Below are 19,628 nucleotides of genomic sequence, written 5' to 3' on the forward strand. Positions count from 1 at the left end.
TTATAGTTCTGAACCAATGTCAGACATGATGATGACTACAGTGTGAATTATAGTTCTGAACCAATGTCAGACATGATGATGACTACAGTATGAATTATAGTTCTGAACCAATGTCAGACATGATGATGACTACAGTGTGAATTATAGTTCTGAACCAATGTCAGACATGATGATGACTACAGTGTGAATTGTAGTTCTGAACCAATGTCAGACATGATGATGACTACAGTGACAGAAGTACAATGTACCGGTACATGATCATCACTAACAGTGCAGAATGTTGCAAATAACATTTCTTTCAATGACTGTACAATAGTGCTATCGTTCTCTGATGGGCTTCTTGCCTACTATTTAATCAGGAAAATGTCAATAATCATCTGCTATGATTTTGTTCACGTTTACAAGTCATTTATAGCACAGTCATTTAGTGGCTATGTTAGCATCCTTGTCTTTCTAATCATAGGGTGATAAACAAGCCTCGGGGGAACTCGTAACTGTATGCCTGACAACAGACATTGTATTCAGTCAAAATAAACACATTAAAATTGACCTTGTACTTAAATTTTAGTTATTGCTCTTAGACTCCCACCTTCTCCACAGTAGTGCCTCATAGGAACTTAATAATATACTGTATATGGATTCATGTGATAACTTGTGTCTTAAATCAATGTCTCTGTATTTGATCTGTAAATAAATGTGTACGTGTAAGTATGACAGCATTATCTGCTCTGAAAAGACTGCAGAATCATATGCTTATCCACAAATCACGTGATCCATACTTCCAAGTACATGTAGCCCACAATGAATGACATTATTAAAACAGTGTTCAAATACTTTGCCATGGATTCTCTTGATGTGTTTTGTCTTCCTTTTGTAAACATGCTTCCCATGTCAAATCATGCAAGATCAAAATCAATATCCGGATCTCTATAGGGCCTGTGGCATGTACAAATGTCAGCAAAATTCCTCATATGAACAGTATGTCTGAGTGTAGCCGTGTGTATAGTGTTCATGTGTCTTTTATGGGTCTTCAGATAGTCATTGCTAACATATGATGCATACTATAAGGTATAATTTTCAGGTTTTAACTTTACCTGATACTATAATATCACAGGTAAACTGGGCAAGAAACTGGTAAAGTGCAGTGTTTACTTTGATAAGAGTAATTTATTGATCCCTCAGACTGTTTACTTTAAAAGGACATTTCATAAAAGTTTGAAATTATTCCACAAATTTTTTAGACTGTTTACTTTAAAAGGACATTTCATAAAAGTTTGAAATTATTCCACAAATTTTTTGTCACAGAAAAGTAATATGATTACCAGTCACCAGAACTAACCATAGAGGAAAAACAAGGTTTCTGTTTATCCAATACTGCATATATTACATCTACTATCATAGCTCTGAATTTGTGGTTTTCAGCTCAAGACTGTATCGCATGGTTTGAAATGAATATATGAATACTGTTTGTGAATCATAGTGACTTAAATGTCGCAGCGAGTAGATGTGACCTTTATTGATTTTTTCACGTTTTTTGTTTTTAATATCAACTACAGTTTCTTGCTTACTTCAAAAGCATGTTGAGATACATCATGTTGAGATCATGAACTCAGCCCTTGCATGGGGAGACTGTATTGTTATTGTCAACAATTGATTTTTGGTCTGGACTTGAATGAAAATGTAAACAATTTTTTATTAATATTATGATTGTTCAGGTATGATTTATTGTGTTTCGCAACTATTGTACTGTATAATATGTACCACATGAAAATATTCTGCATATTTTGTGGCCACAAGATTTTATGGAGGAATAATAAGAAAAATGTAAGAAAAGTATGTTTTGCGCAGCTGTTGATAAGAATAAATTCTTGTGCTGCTAATCTTATCAGGTATCATGTTGGTAGTGTAATTAAATCTGATAGGAAACTGACATTCCTGTACCGACAATCAGTGTTTGGTAATTCTTTTGGCTTTTTTGACAGATTTCTACATTTCACCAAATTTTAACAAAGGAGTTTCTCGTTTTAAGGGATACTGACAACTTAATATACTATGGAATTTGACAGTAACAGTCAATCTGTTATTTCTTGAATGTATATTTATAGTAATCTGCTGATATGGTTAGAGGTCTTGCCAGGCAAGTGTAATAATAGCACACCATGGTTATTTACTACACAAGTGCTCAATCTTATAATAGTAAAGGTCAATGCCCTGAGTCTGTTGCTTCCCTGTACCCATACTTCCATGTACAAAACCAATCATTGATATACATGTATGTAAAATATGCAATTATACCATTCTTTGGCAGTGAAAAGATTACAGTTTCTTTTAGGGAGTGTGAGGGCAAGGCACAATGTGGTTGTCCATATACATATATAGATGCATCTTCAACTTCCCGTTCACTCATGCTAGGTCCATAACCATTACCGCAATTACACATGACAGTAATGCTTTTCTAATGATGTGTATAACATCAATGTGTCCCCCACACAGTAAATTGAAACTGGCTGTCTTACCTTAATACTGAACTGTAAAACTAGTTTTGAATCAGCTATCAAAAGAATCACCAACAAAGGATTTTAGAACATAGGGACAACCGCTTATACCATGGTACCATCATACTAATCTGTATGTACTTCTATTACAATCTAAAGATGTTGCACTCTACAGTAAACTGTTTTCTCTTTAACAAAAATTAAATATGTTAGGATCTTGACAAACTGACTACTACCACACATCACATCATTGTCATTTGTCCTACTGAATATTTACAAACAGACCGAAAATGCAAAATAAAGGGCCTATTAAAGCTAAGCTATTAAACTTCACAATAGTATAACACATTACCTTGGTCACCTAAACGCACATGCATGTACTGCCATAGTCACTAGTGCTTATTCTACTTGACAGTTACTGTAAAACATTTATGTACATGTACTGTCAGTGATATATTGTATCATGAAAATGGAGATATTCTTTACAAGCTCTCTAAATGTAACTGTTATTCACTATACATGTAATGGCTAATGTTTCATGCTGATAGAAGACTAAACGATTTCAGAACAATTGAAAGATCAAATATTTTGCCTTTTGAGTTGAGCATCTAATTTTTTTTGTCTGGTCAGACCCAAATGTCAAATAAATAAGGGCCATCACGTAGCCTGTTGGAATCCAATATTGTAAAGGTTAGTTTACTGATGTAGGATAGCCTTGTCTTTCTTACATTGTCATACTAATCTGATATGTGTTGGCCAAAATATAGTGAATGACATAACCAGTTGGGCAATTAGTGAGTGTTCTAATTTGATGAAAAAAGAGCGCAGGATATATCATATGTGGGTAACATGTGAATAATAAAATATCAATAATTGTATTGCTTGTTAAGAATAGTACATGTAGTGGATGGCATAGAGTGGATCTTGAGAGATTCAGAAGACACGCACTATAACTACATTCATTGCATGTTGATTGTTTTATGTAAATGTTTTACTGTTAACAAATCGTTTTCCATGCTATTTGTAGATTTAAGTGATATCATCAGGATGGCTGCCAATCCTCCAGTAAAACTGAAGTGGCTTGAACATCTCAATGCCTCATGGATCTCAGAAGATGCCGAGATCATCGCCAGTCGAGAAGGTATCATCAATCTCTATGATAGACTGCTGACAAATAAAGAAGTTGTTGCCTTACCAAGGCAAGCTCTCCACCTCAAGGGACCTCAGCTCCCGGATTTTGAGAGAGAGACTTTATCCCAAGAAGAACAGGAACATTACTTGGATTCTCTGCTCAACAGCCAGTTGATGTTGGCAAGGTCTGTGTGTTCTGAGTCGCCGTTTGCTTCAACACTCAGGAAAAGACTTGTTGTTTTGCAGAGAATATTCTATGCCATTTCAAGCAAGTTTCATGACAAGGAAAAAGTGCGACAACAGCAGCAAGCTCAGGAAGGTCTCTCCAGTGTGGTGGATGACAAAGCTAGTTCTCTGAAATCTCGTTCAGGCACTGAGGCATTGATTGAAATGGGAGTACGAACAGGACTTAGTTTGCTCTTCTCACTGTTAAGGCAAAGTTGGCTTGCTCCCAACCCAGCTGGAGGAATAAGCCTTTGCAACGATGTGTTACACACAGCTTCTGATGTACTAAATTCTCTACCGCCTTTGTCCCTTGCCAATGAAAGCAAAATACCGCCAATGGGACTTGAATGCCTGAAACAAGTGACAGGTTTCCTGAAGAGTGCAACCATGCCCAATTCTGGGGCAGATATTGTTGGCAAACGACTAGCTTCAGAACTAGTGCTTGGAATTGCCGTGCAAAGGGGCTCTCTGCAGTACCTGCTTGACTGGATAGAGATGGCCCTAGGTGCTTCTGCCGCAGCCTGCAGCGCTCCAGCAACAGAGAGTACTCAAGACAAACCGGGGCTCATCACCACAGAATTCTTCAGTAGTGCATTACAACAAATGAAAAAAGCTGCTGTAAGTATTCCTGTCACAGCCTTATGAGCATATTTAAATGATTCATCATACTCACACAGCAATTCATTGCGTTTTCAGATTCATTTTCAGTAAATGTGACCAAACTTCTATAAATATCTCTTTTGAATTTTTGCAGTGAATAGTAAACATAGCCAATAGTCAGTCGGCCTGATCATATGTTTTGTTAACATTTGAAAACATTTTTTGTATCACCAATACATTATATAGATATTTTGTAGGGGATTCAGAAATACATGTACATGAAAAAAAGTTATGTTCGTGTATTTTTCTGACATACATTTACCTTTTAACCAAGCAGTATTCATATTGATGAGGATGGTGTACATGTATGATGTACAGCAAATACTGCCATTATAGAACTGTAATGATAATTGACTGTTGGCACCAGAGGTCAACCTTGGCAAATAACAATGAGTGTAAAGTCTAGACATATCATGACTCACCAAATTAAACAAACCTTTCTCTTCTTTCTTGAGGCTGTGTTTAATTTTTGAAATCAAAACCGTGTGCAACTATCTTCTTAAAAGCTGCTTGTCTCTAAAAATAATTTTTTGCAAAAAGGCATACACCTACAATTGGTCTGATATGAAAGTGAGACCTTTTTCCAGTAGTATGCCATATATGTAGTTCATGAACGTAGTTAAACAACATGAAACTGATTTTGTAAATTAGATGTTATATTGCAGTTCTTTCAATTAGTTATTCAGAGGATGTGAACCCTGGATATAAACAGTATTCAAATTGCTTATGCAGTACATGTATGTAGGTCCTATGTACAATAAAAGTCTACACAGTAAATGATAGTTCAGTAAACAGTCTCTCTGATTGTGTACAGTAGCACTCAATGAACAAAGTACTGTAGATGGCTGTCACAGTATGACCCATATCACCCCTGGCTAAAGTTAAAATCAAATGTACCAGTTTCATTAATTTTCAATTTTTTAAAGTGTGTTGATGGTCAAGAATAAAATCAAACCCACCATGGAAAACTGTTTTAACACATTTTACATTCTTCTAGATTTGGGGAATTTTGCCTGCTGAGAAAAGTCTTACACTGTACTGGTAGATTGATCACAAGCAACCCTAACTTTATCTGCACCAAGGGTTTAATACGTCAGCTAAGGAAAAGATTAAGAATTATTATAATCTATGGAGCCAATGGAACATTACATATATATTTATCTACATATGGTTTTCATATCTCAGTCAGCTAATACCCTTCAGATGCTAGATCATAAACTTCACGACAAAAACAACATTTATAGTATTAACATGTGTATGTGCAACTGAGTTTGACATTTACACAGACAAATTGATGTTGTCATGCAACACTTTATATCACTTTAACAGCTACTTTATTGCGTTTGAATTCTTACCTTCCAATACCATACATTATTGTCTATTATCCTTGCACACCCGCATTGAACAAGAATATGCCTCTTGGGTAGATTTTAACAAAACATTAACTCATTCTAGATTTGCAGCTTTTTTACTGCATTGAAGCTTAGGCTTTCATGGCAACACTTTTATTTAATATTCAACAGCCCCACATACAAATATAAAGCTACTTTCCACAATTACCATTTTATGAGTCAAGTCATCCATCCAGTGCCTAGCAATAATCATAATTCTGATCTGCATTTTGTGAAATGTCAATTTACGTTTGCCATTGACATCATTTATTGTCTAATTTGATTTTCCGTATTTTTGGAGATGTCTGGGCAAATTGAAAATTTAAGGAGATTTTAGACCAGAAAGTAAGTTGGTAGTAATTTTCCCCAAAACAATAAGCAATACATTAGAGTATACAGTAATTTCAAGACATCTTGTATCCTGACTCCATTTCTTCCTGACTCTGTCTGTGCATAATCATCCATTAATTTTAGTGCTTGTTATACAGCTATGGTAAATCAACCCCACACTGGTCATCTGGCTTTTGTCACTCCTAATAGTGCATGATACAACTTCAAATTATGATTTAAAGCAATTCAGATAGGGTTAACTGCATCTGATAAACAACAGCAATAGTCAGTTTTTCAAAGGTTAAACTTCACAAAGGAGTTCACTTATTTCCAATAAATGATAAACTATTGCACGTGAATAAATTGTCACCAAGACATAAATTATATACTTTATTGGGAGAAAAGGTACTTGTATATTTTGACAACTTATAGCAAATTGAATTGCTGATAATGCCACTATAACTTTTGAAGGTTCCATGTATTCTAGTTCAAGGTGCCAAAGCTTTATTTAAGAAATGATAATTTAGATGATATTGAAATATTCAAGGCATGTACATGTACACAGTCTGTGATGCTGGCAGTGTTCCAAACAATGGATATGTGAAACATGTTACTGTTTGACACAGATTTTTGTGAACTTTTGATTCCTGATTTTATTCAAATGTTGGAAAATTATATATCTCTTGAAATGATTGTAAATATCCTTTGAGACAATGTTTATAAAATGTGAATGAGCTGTTTGGGAATTTTTTAGTTTGACATGCTTTTAGTAATTTTTAGCTCATATTTGGTTTATATGGTGAGTCGGTGGTGTCTGTATGTTTTTCAGGTATCTTTAATTTAACAAGTACAGATTTTGTAGGTTGATAGCTCTGCCAAATGTAATTTCAGAGTTACATGTAAATAACCAAATCTTATTTTGAGACATTGAACGTTGTACATTGTATATCTGCAACTGTGATATAATGATATCAGTCAACTACCTGCAACAGCAGTCTGGTCAACTTGTACATGTATAGCATTGTATCAGCTTCCAAACACTAAAAATTCTTGATCAGTCAAAAGGAAATTGATACATTGTAAAGTGATCAACACTGTATTAGTGGATAAAAGGATAACAAACAGGTGTACTTTGATTAAAGGCAAGGTGTAGATTTGTTGCAACTTATGCAGTTTGGATAAAGTAAATTGAAAGCAGTGTTTTACTGTTTGTCAACTTATAAATCAATCAATCTTTATTATACGTAACTCACACTAGCAGAGACTGAGTGTGTTATGGTGCATTCCAAAATTGGACAAAGTACAAGACTGAACACTTTCAAAAGGACAACAAAATATCCAAGTTGTACAATAAACAAACTGTTTAACGGTTTGAAGGCTACTGGAGGGTCAGCACTAATCAGTGTTCTTCAAAAATAGGCAAGATCTAGAAAATTATATTCCATAACTCTTCTATGGGCCTTTTCCTTTTGTGTGACATTGGAACAAGTGGAGTAATCTACTCCACTTTCCTGGAATAATAAAACTCCAATCTGATTAAAATCAGATGTAGAGTATGGCGACGTCTATACTTACACGGTATTCTCTTGCTGTTGCCTCGCACTACATCTGACCAACTCCCATAGAAGGTCGCGTTCAAATCTCGCTCTCTGAAGCCGCCAATCAGATTGCCCGTTACGCGGTGTTGGGTATCCTTGTTTTTATCCCATGTAAACATCTGATCGTTGTTCAAATCTACAGGGACAAGCCCAAAACCCGACGCACTCTCAAATTTCAGTCTAGAATTTGGAAGAGGTGTGTGGTTAGCCTCTCGGCTGTCATGTACACATTATATTGGAGTGTATAAGTAACTGTTGCTGTGGTTCCATAGCCCTGCCACTCCCTTGCTGAAAGTAGTTAGAAAAGGTGGTTTTGCGTGCGTGGTCCAAATCAGGACCGCGGTGGCTGTGTATCATACATGTAGTCAGCAGGGCTGTGTAGTACGAGGCAGTATAATGCCGGGAACACACACCATTGTACGCAGGGCTTGTCTCAAAAGCTGCCCACGTTATTTCCGTTTGCACAGTTAATGTGCATGTTTCAACATTAATTTAAAAGACAAGTGATTTTAAAATTTGTCGTGCGCTTGTGTTTACAACTGGATGGATGTCTCAGTCTCACACTTTGATGCCATTTTGATTTTCGTGCGTCTCCTTCACGCATATGCATGCTCGCGAGTCATACCTTTTGTTCTCTGTAAGGCACCTTCTGATAGGTCGGCTGTTCTGGCCAGAATGCGAGATTTAAACGCGGCCTTGTATGGGAGTTGGTCAGATGTAGTGAGAGGCGACAGCAAGAGAATACTGCGCAAGTATAGACGTTGCCATTCTCTACATATGATTTTAATCAGATTGAATAAAACTTGTACAGTGATAAAGTTTTTACATGAGAATGAAATGAAACTCATCACTTATGCAGATACACGTCAGTTTTAGGGGACACAAAAGGGATAAAGGTGTAGATGTTTGTAAATGGATTCTCGTACCACATTCTTCTCAGATTTTGTGTCAAGGGCCAGTTTTAAATTTTCTCTCTGTCGTGTAGGTTTTACAAACGTGATGTACCCCGTACATACAGAAAGTGACACATGTTCTGAATCTGATGTTCTACAAAATGATATTATCATTTGTTATTTTTAGCTCATATTTGGTTTTATATATAAATACCAAAAAGAGCTTATATGATGAGTCTGAGTGGCGTCTGTATGTCTGTATATTTGTGGGTATGTGCAGATGTATGTCCGTCACACACAAAGGCTCCCATACCGCCAAAGCTACCGTCTCAGTATTTGGTGTACCGGTAGATGTAGGGGTTGAGATGTGAATTTGTTCAAATGAACACATCAGTGTCAAAAATGTGCGAATGAGGTAAGAAAAAGGGAAATTCTGCAAATGTTCAGGAGTGGTGGCATGCCAGCATGCTACTCCACTGAGCTTGAGTCATTTCCTGTCATTGTTTATGAACTGTTAAATAGTAACAGACCTTCTCAAACTAAGGGATGGACCATTAGATCTTGGGAGGGGTCGGTCACAACGAAATTGTGAACATTTTTTAGCTCCCATAGCCATATGTATATATGGCAATGGAAGCTATTCTTATAGGCTAGGGAAATGTCTGTATGTATGTATGTGTATGTCTGTATGTTTAGTAAATATTTCCAAGGCCAAACTAAAATTGTACAGTTACAGTAAAAATTCCAAAACTGTTAAAGCCCTAATAGCTGTGATTTTTATGCATTATATTCATGATTTTATTTTCAAACTAAAGTTGATTCGTGTAAATGTGCTAACTGAAGTACAAGTATAGAAGTATCACTGCTCGCTGATTTGGACCATGCCTTTGTGTTTTAATAGTAATAATAATAATTAATAGTAAAGAATTTGTAAGATGAAGATCACACTATATATATGTATAAACATGTATGTGATTTTATATTGCAAATTTCCCTATGGTACGTATATTATGTATATATATATATATATATATATATATATATATATATATATATATATATATATATATATATATATATAATATATATATATATATATATATATATATATATATATATATATATATATATATATATAAAAACCGTACTCTCTGTGCCCAGTTCAGAGGTTGCCATAAAGCCATTATGGTGATAACCGGGAGGGCACATTGTATACATTTGTGTGTGTGTATATATATATATATATATATATATATATATATATATATATATATATATATATATATATATATATATATATATATATATATATATATATATATATATATATATATATATATATATATATGTTATTGGCTACTGGTAGGCTTAGTGAAAATTGTTCTGTTTTAATTTATTCTGTTACAGCCAGTGTTTTTAACTGAACATTTTAGTACATGTATGTTTTGTTTCATATCCAGCACTACAGTTGTATAAAGCAGACAAACAAACCAACGTTTAGTCTTTCAACAAGGTCTAAGGAATATCAGATTACATTTAGCCCACATATCATAAAATCACCAGAACCATGACCTTAAACTGAAAAATATGTAATCTAGATTTCTATTTACACACTACTCTTTTCCACCAGAGTGATAAACTACTGTACATGAATTATTGAGGTCAGTGTCAGGTACCCTTTAATAATACTTTCCCTTACTGTATGTTCTTTTAAAGTCTCTAATATGATATGGAGTGCTCTTAGTGTGTAGGTGCGAAAGCCTTTCAATATTCTATTGAATATGTACAATAAATGTATCAATATTTTTTTCAGGGTTCAGGCAATGACAGAGCATCGTCACTGACAGAATTGACATCCAGTGATGGCCTATCTCCACTCTACCAAGCAGCAATGTGTCTTGTAGAAGAGGTAAGTTTATTCCAAAATATTTATGTCATAGCATTGAGAAAAGATTGGTTCACCTACAGGTGAAATGCCATGCTGAATGAAGCAATGCAATTAGTGGAAGAGGTGTGTGCTTCTATCCAAAAATATTTGTTGAAGGAGAAAGCAATTAAGTTCGAAAGTATTATGAAAGGCAGCATCTGCAATTTGAAGGATTGTAGTCACTAGATGTGATTTTTTGAAGCATTCAATATTGTGTTAAGATATTTTGAGTAGCAAGTACTGCACGTTGTTACTGAACAAGTGAACTTGTGAAGTCTGTTAATCCCTTGTATGTAAGTTCCCTGGCCGTGTTACCAGAATGCTGTCTGTCAGATCAACGCAATCCTACAGGGGACAACAGAAATGATACTTGGTCTCCAACCCATGAACCTATCTCCCTAAACCTCAGAAATAAGACAAGCTGGTTACATGATCTGTTCCAGTGTTCACAACACAGCCATGACTGTATCTACAGTGACTTGTATTTATAGGTAGCATAGAATGTTTTTCAAAAAGACATATAATACAGTATTCAAGAAAGTTATTGATAGATGTTATTTCAACGAGATGATCTGATTACTATGATACAATGCTAATAGACATAATGGTCACAAAGACAAGTCTTTGGTATGTACTTGTAAACCCTAACCAGCATTTTGACTGAGTTTATTCCCGGAGTTTATTGGTCTGCTGTTCCAGCTAGACCAGACAGTTGACAAATGCAGTCAGAGTAAAGAAACATCTACAAGTCTTAGTGGTGTAGTTTGTCTGTGATAAATACCCTGGTCAATATCTTAATTCCAGGCTTGAACAGATATATGTCAACCCATAAGTACAGCCATTATTTCATTGATGAGGTATTACATATGCATGTGCGTGTCATATTTTCAATTTTTGTGGACATGAATAATTTCATTTACATCTTACATGACTTTACATGTATGTCTAATGGTAGAGTTCAATGAAATATTGTTCATCATTTTTATCTATTACTAGGTCTGTAAGTTAGCCTCAGAATATGCTAAAACCTGTATTTCACCCGACGAAAATAAGAACTCAACCAAAGAAAACAGCAATGTAGTATCTGAAAACAGTGAAGTTTATGTGTGGGGTAGTAACAGCAGTCACCAGCTGGCTGAGGGAAGCCAAGAGAAAATTCTGCAACCAAAGCTTGCTTCTTCATTTGGAAATAGTGTTGTGGTGAGTATGAAATGACATGTATCAGTATGAAATTAGATAGCATTGTACTCACAAGTGATATGAATTAACCTTTTTTGTAAGATTAGTGAACTACAGGAACCATGTTGAACTTTATTGTTGAAATTTATTAGATCTTATAATAGATATTGTATGGAATCAAGTATCATGTTACTAAAATTTAACCTATATATGACCTTTGCAGGCATAGGTCGTCATTTGTGCATGTCCCAAGTTTTCTTTGCCCAAACAATTATTGTAACAGCAGGCTATAGAATAAGCGACTTCCATTCAGAGTCAGCATGATGGAAAATTTCAGCCTTGGCAAGGTATTATGCTTTCTTTTGAAGGGAAATTGAACAATCTTGCCATGGCAACCAACCATCAGTGAGTTTATGTCTGAAAACAGATACAATATGCACCTGTATGTTTACTGTTTTTTTCAGCATCGACTTGTTTAGTTATTGCCATCCATAGTGATAGTTAGGACATCTGTACCGGTTAGGTCAATATCAAACAGCAAAATAAATCAATTTTAAATGTGTATGTTATATATATTGAACACCTTTGGAAACAATTTACCTATGGTAACATTAACTTTCTAAAAAATAAATGAAGCAGTTGGTTATGTGCAATTGTGGGACTCACTTTTTGAACTTGCTGAAATGATGACCCATGCCCTGTGATATGTACAGTAAGAGTACCCATATGCACACAAATCAATACACTTGTGTATCTTTTTTGTGTAGATTGAGGCAGGCCAGTACTGTACCTTTGTCATCTCAGTGGATGGTTCAGTTAGAGCCTGTGGCAAAGGAAGCTATGGTAGGCTTGGACTTGGTGACTCAAATAACCAGCCTCAGCTGAAGAAACTCAACTTTGAAACTCATGTAATTAGAAAGATATCTTCATCTAAGGTAAGATTTCTCTACTTGTACATCTAGATTTACGCTACAGTCTGTTAATAGCTGAATTGAAGCACATCAATGATTGTGATGATAAGGTCTAGTCAGGGTATTATTGTAATGAATTTACATTTATTTGCAACCAAAATGTCAGGATTCAAGTTTTAATACCTCAATACTGAACATTTTAGGCCTTTGTTCATACTTTGCCCATCATATAATCTCTCTTTCATGGTGAAGAACAAAAATCAGGTGTTGCTGTGTTTAGAGTATAGAGAAAAATTACCTCAGAATAACCTCTGTTTGAAATTCAAAATGGCTTAACTGTTTAATTAAAAGTCACTTATCAATTTTTCACAAACAACAAGACTGAAAACTTCATTTACTCAGTTCATAGGCTTCAACATGTGTTTACACAAGGAGCAAACAGACGAGATTTTTGTCTGAAAAGCTTTCTCACAAAGGCATTCTACTGTACATGTAATACAACCAGATAAGATGTGATGCATGGATATATGGTAGGAAGCTAAAAACAACCAGCATCTAGTATATAACCAAATAATACATGTGATGCATGAATAACTTACACTACACCCAAAAACCGATCATCAATTTATTGAGTACCATATTTCAGTTGATGAAAACAGATGACAGGAATAGACATGAATCAAAGTAAAAATCATTCTATGGGGAGTACTTGTAAGAAGAACCATAAATCGTTACCCAGAGTGAAATTCTAAACATGCATTTCCAAATCTTGTTTTCATTTGCCACAATCTAATATCGTTAAATGTCAATCCCAATGAACTCATCGGAATTTATTATAGTTCCTTGTCTCTTTACAAGCTCTTATTCTCAATGAATTCACAAATCTTATTGAGAAATCTTTCATGCCACTCAATGTCTTAGTTCATTCAATGGATAGAATTACATAAAACTATGAGAAGGTTAGAAAACATATTGATTTAATTGTGGTCTAAAGACAATCCTAATATTAGTAATAATTTATTTTGATAGATTATATATGCCTTTTCACCATTTTATGTGTATCCATGGTGAAATAAGTTCATAAATGATAAATCTTTTGCTATGCTTCACCAGCATGTCGGGTTCTTTTAACAAACATAATTGGAAATATTCTAAGTTACATATGCGTGATTGAGCACTTAAAGGCTTGAAAAATCTAAATGAAGTGTAATTGCCTTATGAAATGTAGTCAATGTGCAACACAGTGCATTGAAGTGAAACGTGATTGTAGCAAACGTAAGAACATTGCTGTAGGCAAAATCCACCTCTGTTGAAGGCCAGGAGAGCACTACTAATGCCACGTTGCCATGGATTATCAAGAGTTATGCAATACAGTATAAAATCATTGTGATATTTTTGACCTTTGCATGCATCTACAAAATGGTGAGTGCTATATAAAATGACATTGTTATTGAAACCATGGAGTGAAAGGACAATGGAACGTCTAGACAACAAGTCATTTTGCTTGGTTAGTGGTGGAGGGACTATAGTTACAAAGACTTTTGAAAGTCTGTAACCAGTATCTGTGTATTATGACAAGAACATTGTAAAGTGGTGTGGGACCTGCAGTCATCAAATTTTTAAACTACAATTTATACATATTATTTCATTCTAGCAGCATTTGAGTTTTAGCCATAGAATCAAACAAAACACATTTTACACTTGTAAACATGTGAGAAGGAAAACTTCCACTTGAATAAATATTATGTCCGAAAAACTACAGTTCTAACAAGCCTCTATTACTAGCAGAGAGAGTTGGTAACTCTTCCTAGTTCTGATGACATCATAGCTGTCATTTTGCAATGACATAGTACCTTATTGGCTTTCACTGCAAACTTTCACAGATCCTCATTGCTTTGTTAATTGAATAGGACATAATGGTATAAATCTGTATGTATGCATCCACACATGTCTTTCTTGTCAGCCATAGGTTATTGTTTGAACATAAAAGCATAAAGTAGTTCATTGGCTTTTCCCCTATGAATAAATGAAAGGACCCTCAGAATGTCACGATGTAAAACCACAATACAATTTTTGGGAAAAACAGACTTTACTTGACTCCTTTAATTGTTGTTATATGGAATACAAGTGTATGGTCAGCCTCAGTTTACTGATACTTTTGTGTGATTTTGTCTTTTCTAGGGATCAGATGGGCACACTTTGGCACTGTCAGCTGAAGGTCAAGTCTTCAGCTGGGGAGATGGTGACTATGGTAAGCTAGGCCATGGAAATAGCTCCACTCAAAAGTATCCCAAGCTGACACAGGGCCCACTCACTGGTAAAATTGTCCGATGCATCTCTGCTGGATATAGACACAGTGCATGTGTCACTGAAGATGGTGAACTGTACACATGGGGAGAGGGAGACTATGGTAGACTAGGTGAGTCCCTGTGATAATTGCTCAATGCCTTAATCATTTAGTTGTTGCCATAGTTTTGAAACAAAGATACTGTGGTTTTTGAACCCTGGTGCCATTTCCATTTCTGTTGGCCGCTTACATGATTGCCTTAATGCACCAATGTCCAAGGTGAACTGCAACGTGGCTGGAGTACCCAGGTAAAATGGTACCATTCTAACTGTCATTGAATATACTCATCTTAAGAGCCTTTGATGCAATGGTCACATCTGTGCAAATATTTTAGCTGTGACAAATGTCATGCAGTCATGGACCTTTGTAATGAATTGAATGAAATAATCAGATTATTTTTCTGTTGACACTCTGTATGACAACACTGTAAATTTACTTGCTGTCATGCACACATGGATTTGATATGACTTCAATGACCTCAATAAACATATTCACTGACAATACAATTTGAACAACATACAAAATAATGTACATGATGTTATGTAATGCTCAGGGACCAGAGACATACATCCAAGGAAAGAATAGTAACCATGATTTTGTTTGACAATTCATTTAGAGGTGTGGGCTGTGCCAACCTGGCCTTACAACTAGATCAAAGCATACACATGATGATGTAACAGTCCTATGATTGGCACTGAGAAGAACAGCAATTATAAGAAATATACCTAATTATAGTAGATATGTCTGCACATAGCTGTTTGAGTTTCTCACTACTCATAGATAGAAATTGTATGGTTCCATTTGCATTGAATTTGTTGTTGTGCTCGTTGTCTATTTTGATTGCAAGAGTGAAAATGAAGGCACAGAAATAAGATTGTTATTAACGTATGAAGATTGTGTAGGTTAGGTTAGTACATGGCTATATGGTGCCCAGGAAAACCTTTTTAGTTTGTAACCCAAGGCTTTCTGTCAACTCATTGCCACAGGCACTGTTTTAGATAATGTCTCAATGCTAGCATCAGTCAACAAATTGTATTTGAATGTTACAAATATGGATCCAGGCAGAAATGAGCAATTGGATTTCAGTAGCAAAAACTATTTCTGCACATTATTACTGTTTGATGCCATTTGCATGCAAAACATAAATCCCTGGCCCTGGCAAATACCGTAGAACCATAAAATGAATACCGCCGGTACTTGTCATTTTATATTTTTATTTGCATCAAAAGTGAACTTCTCAATAAGTAGCAAATTATTCCACTTATTTAAAAATAGCTACGTAATGATTTCACTGGCTGTGGTTGACCATTGCAAAGTCACCTGAATGTTAAACCAGTAATGTGTTTTAGAGAAATGAAATCACCATCTGTACATTAGTATTTTTATTCAATGAGAGATTTTATTTACTATAGAACATTTGATAAGTGTTTGATCGTCAAATGTCTTCTTCTGTATTTTCTAGTGTATTGCCCAATTTTCTGTGATGGCAATATACTGTGGTGGCCCATTTTCTGATATTTACCAGAAATTAGCTACAATGTAGGTAGTATTGTATCTGTGGGCAGTTTATGACTGGAGTTCTGACAGGACTATGAATATTTTACTCAGCAGTAAACAATGGGTTAGACTGCCACTGTGGCTTGGCATTTCTCAGCAGTAGTATCTGGCTGGCCTTTTTTTTGGAAGGAAAGTAAACTCTATTCAAAAATAGTGACTTTGATGGTAGATATGTCTACCATCAACACTGGATTAAGTGTTATGTCTATATAACTGTAAATAGATAAAGCAAACAAGAAAAAAGTACAAACAATGTTTTCAATAACAAAGTGGCAATAACATTATGTCAATAGTGCAGTTTAACCGTCAAAATGAGTTCAAGGCGGATCCTTTACCACCACGTCTCACCAGACCTAAAAATTTACTATTAATTCAGTTGCATCATAAGTTTAATTTCCTTTACTCTCAGGCTTATTAAACAACTTTGCTGGGGGATGTCTTATCTGTTACACATGTGTGTGTATGTTTCTGAATTTAAATAATCTGTTGCAACTTATTCATTCACTGTATCATCAGACTCTCAAACAATCATCATCAACTTAATCTTCTGGCTGACCTGTTTTTTGAAAAAGATAAATTTATTTCTACAAAGTCGCAAATAAAACAAATCTACATAATTGGGAAAGTGTCAAAATTACAATGCAACTTTTCTGAAAAAAACCCAAAAAATCAGTCATTACAAAGATCATCATATAAATGCATTCAGGATGCATTCTTCTCCTTCAAGTCTTACAAGGCTTGCAAACTTTGTGATAAAAATCCTCAGCTTTGTTCATGATCTTATAAGTGAAATATAATGTATTCACCCATGAGGAAAGATAACATTTTAACTGCATAACAATAGGATTGAAGGGAAACTTTAATCACATCAAGAATAACTGAATTTTGAATATTCCAAACTGTGTATTTTACAAAGGAAGTAATAGAGTATATAATGTCAGATGTTCTGGCTGGCCTGTCAACTGGTGTACCTTGCAAGTGCCCTCTAGTGTTACAAGCAGTCTGGCTGTTTGTTGACACAGGCATACTTTGTAAACGAATGATTGACAATTACCATTGACTTATGAAGTATTGGTTTATCATAGGAAATAATCTGAAGTTGCAGCTTATAGTTCTAAAAATTTGATAACAGAGGTTTCCTTGTCTTGGTATGATCTGAGATAAGCATGGACATGCAGAACATGATTAGGAAATTAGACCTGACACGGATATAACTCTCACATTACACAGTGCAGTTGTGAAGACCTCAATCTCTGACCATGCTTTCATGTTCCATGCACGCATGGTTTTCAGTCCCATTCAATCAAGATGACAATTTACCCAATTTGAATCAGAAAGTTGCCACATTGAACATTCTTGAAATAAAACTTCCGCAATCAGTGTAATAAAGAATAATGGCACAGATAATTCAATAGTAGTGGAAGTTTCTTGGGTAAACTCTGCCTACCCTTCATGCATATTTATAAGCCTGTCATCATTATGAAAGCCTGAATTGTTTACAAGTCTGTTAGCCATCACGTTAACCCCACAATCTATGCGACAGCCTTCCAGAGTACATTGTATGTTGCTTCAATTTTGCAATCATTTCACCATATTTTAAATGCAACAGTCTGGTTAAGTTTATTCCTTAATTTACTGTTTAGATATTTATATGCTGAGAGACTTGGGGCAAATCTAACAATAGGTAACTTCTCACTTGATCTAAAATCACCAAAGTGTTGAAGAGTGATGACTTTACCTATAAAGGAAGATAGCATTCAATATTCTCCCTAATCAGTAAATTGTAATGTTGCATTCCAATTGTTCATGTGTAACATTGGCCAACTGGATTATATTTATAGTTGTATCTATAAAGTGTTTTATTGTTTTTTATTTAAAATAGGACATGGTGATAGCAACAGTAAGAGTCTGCCCACCTTGGTGAAAGACATCAGTAATGTAGGGCAAGTATCATGTGGAAGTTCACACACTGTGGCTGTATCACAGGATGGAAGAACAGTTTGGTCATTTGGTGGAGGAGATAATGGTAAGATGAACTCAATGTATTGATAAAGACTTCATTTTAATTGAATCCTATATTGCCATGTTTTGTATGCAATGTATTCCTGCTAATGTGTGTCATTCATAATGTGTGCTCCCAGGTAAACTTGGACATGGTGACACTAACAGGGTCTACAAACCTAAAGTTGTGGAGGCTTTGATTGGTCTGTATATCAGAAAAGTTGGCTGTGGTAGTCAGTCGTCCTTGGCATTGACATCTACGGGACAGGTAGGTTCTGCCAAGTCCAATGTAATGTTGTAAGTATGGATGAATTTTCAACTAAAACTCAAGCCATCGCATACACTTTGATTATAGAAATAATTGGTGATGCCTTGACCATTAACGTTTATTTATGGACAAGGGCAAGAGGAAAGCCAAAAATTAATGGGCGAGGCTTGCCGAGCCTGCTAATTTTGGCTTTCCTCTCGCCCACACCCATAAATAAAGTTAATGGTCAGGGCGGAGTCTGTTATTTCCACTATATTATCATTTTCAGTCGTATAGCCCAAATTAACCTATAAAATTGTCTCAAATTGTTGATGCATGGTAGGGTATTATATTTTTATGTTTACATTTTTGTAGGTATACGCGTGGGGATGTGGAGCTTGCCTCGGCTGTGGTTCCTCAGAATCTACAGCTCTCAGACCAAAGCTTATAGAAGACTTGCAATCAACAAGGATTGTAGATGTTGCATGTGGAGATAGTCATTGCTTAGCACTTAGCCACGGTAGGTATAGCTTAATCTCTTTGGACTTTGAAAGAAGTGCATTTTCATTTTCTAAAATACGTCAAAGTTTGAAAGATCATTGGAGTGATGTGAAATTTTAATGAATTGTCGATACAGTCACTAACATTAATTATTTTGTGTACGGTTAGTCTGTCAAATGTCATGGTGTTTTCACATTTGTCTGTGCAATACCTGTGCTAATTATTGCTTGATTCA

At 35.3% G+C, this 19,628-nt stretch overlaps 1 protein-coding gene across 3 annotated transcripts in view; it reads left to right on the plus strand.

The window, feature by feature from the left end:
• The window catches only part of LOC139122081 (probable E3 ubiquitin-protein ligase HERC1), a 118,655-nt gene that overhangs the window by 5,051 nt on the left and 93,976 nt on the right, over positions 1-19,628 (plus strand). For all 3 annotated transcript variants that reach the window (XM_070687458.1, XM_070687459.1, XM_070687460.1), the window contains exons 2-9: positions 3,523-4,469; positions 10,537-10,632; positions 11,647-11,850; positions 12,597-12,764; positions 14,922-15,159; positions 18,527-18,670; positions 18,786-18,913; positions 19,268-19,412. In XM_070687458.1, coding sequence (XP_070543559.1) covers positions 3,543-4,469; positions 10,537-10,632; positions 11,647-11,850; positions 12,597-12,764; positions 14,922-15,159; positions 18,527-18,670; positions 18,786-18,913; positions 19,268-19,412 — 2,050 coding nt within the window. In that variant the 5' untranslated portion in view covers positions 3,523-3,542. The remainder of the gene's footprint in view (positions 1-3,522; positions 4,470-10,536; positions 10,633-11,646; positions 11,851-12,596; positions 12,765-14,921; positions 15,160-18,526; positions 18,671-18,785; positions 18,914-19,267; positions 19,413-19,628) is intronic.

The sequence above is a fragment of the Ptychodera flava genome, chromosome 21, assembly GCF_041260155.1.
Source record: "Ptychodera flava strain L36383 chromosome 21, AS_Pfla_20210202, whole genome shotgun sequence".
Lineage (NCBI taxonomy): Eukaryota > Metazoa > Hemichordata > Enteropneusta > Ptychoderidae > Ptychodera > Ptychodera flava.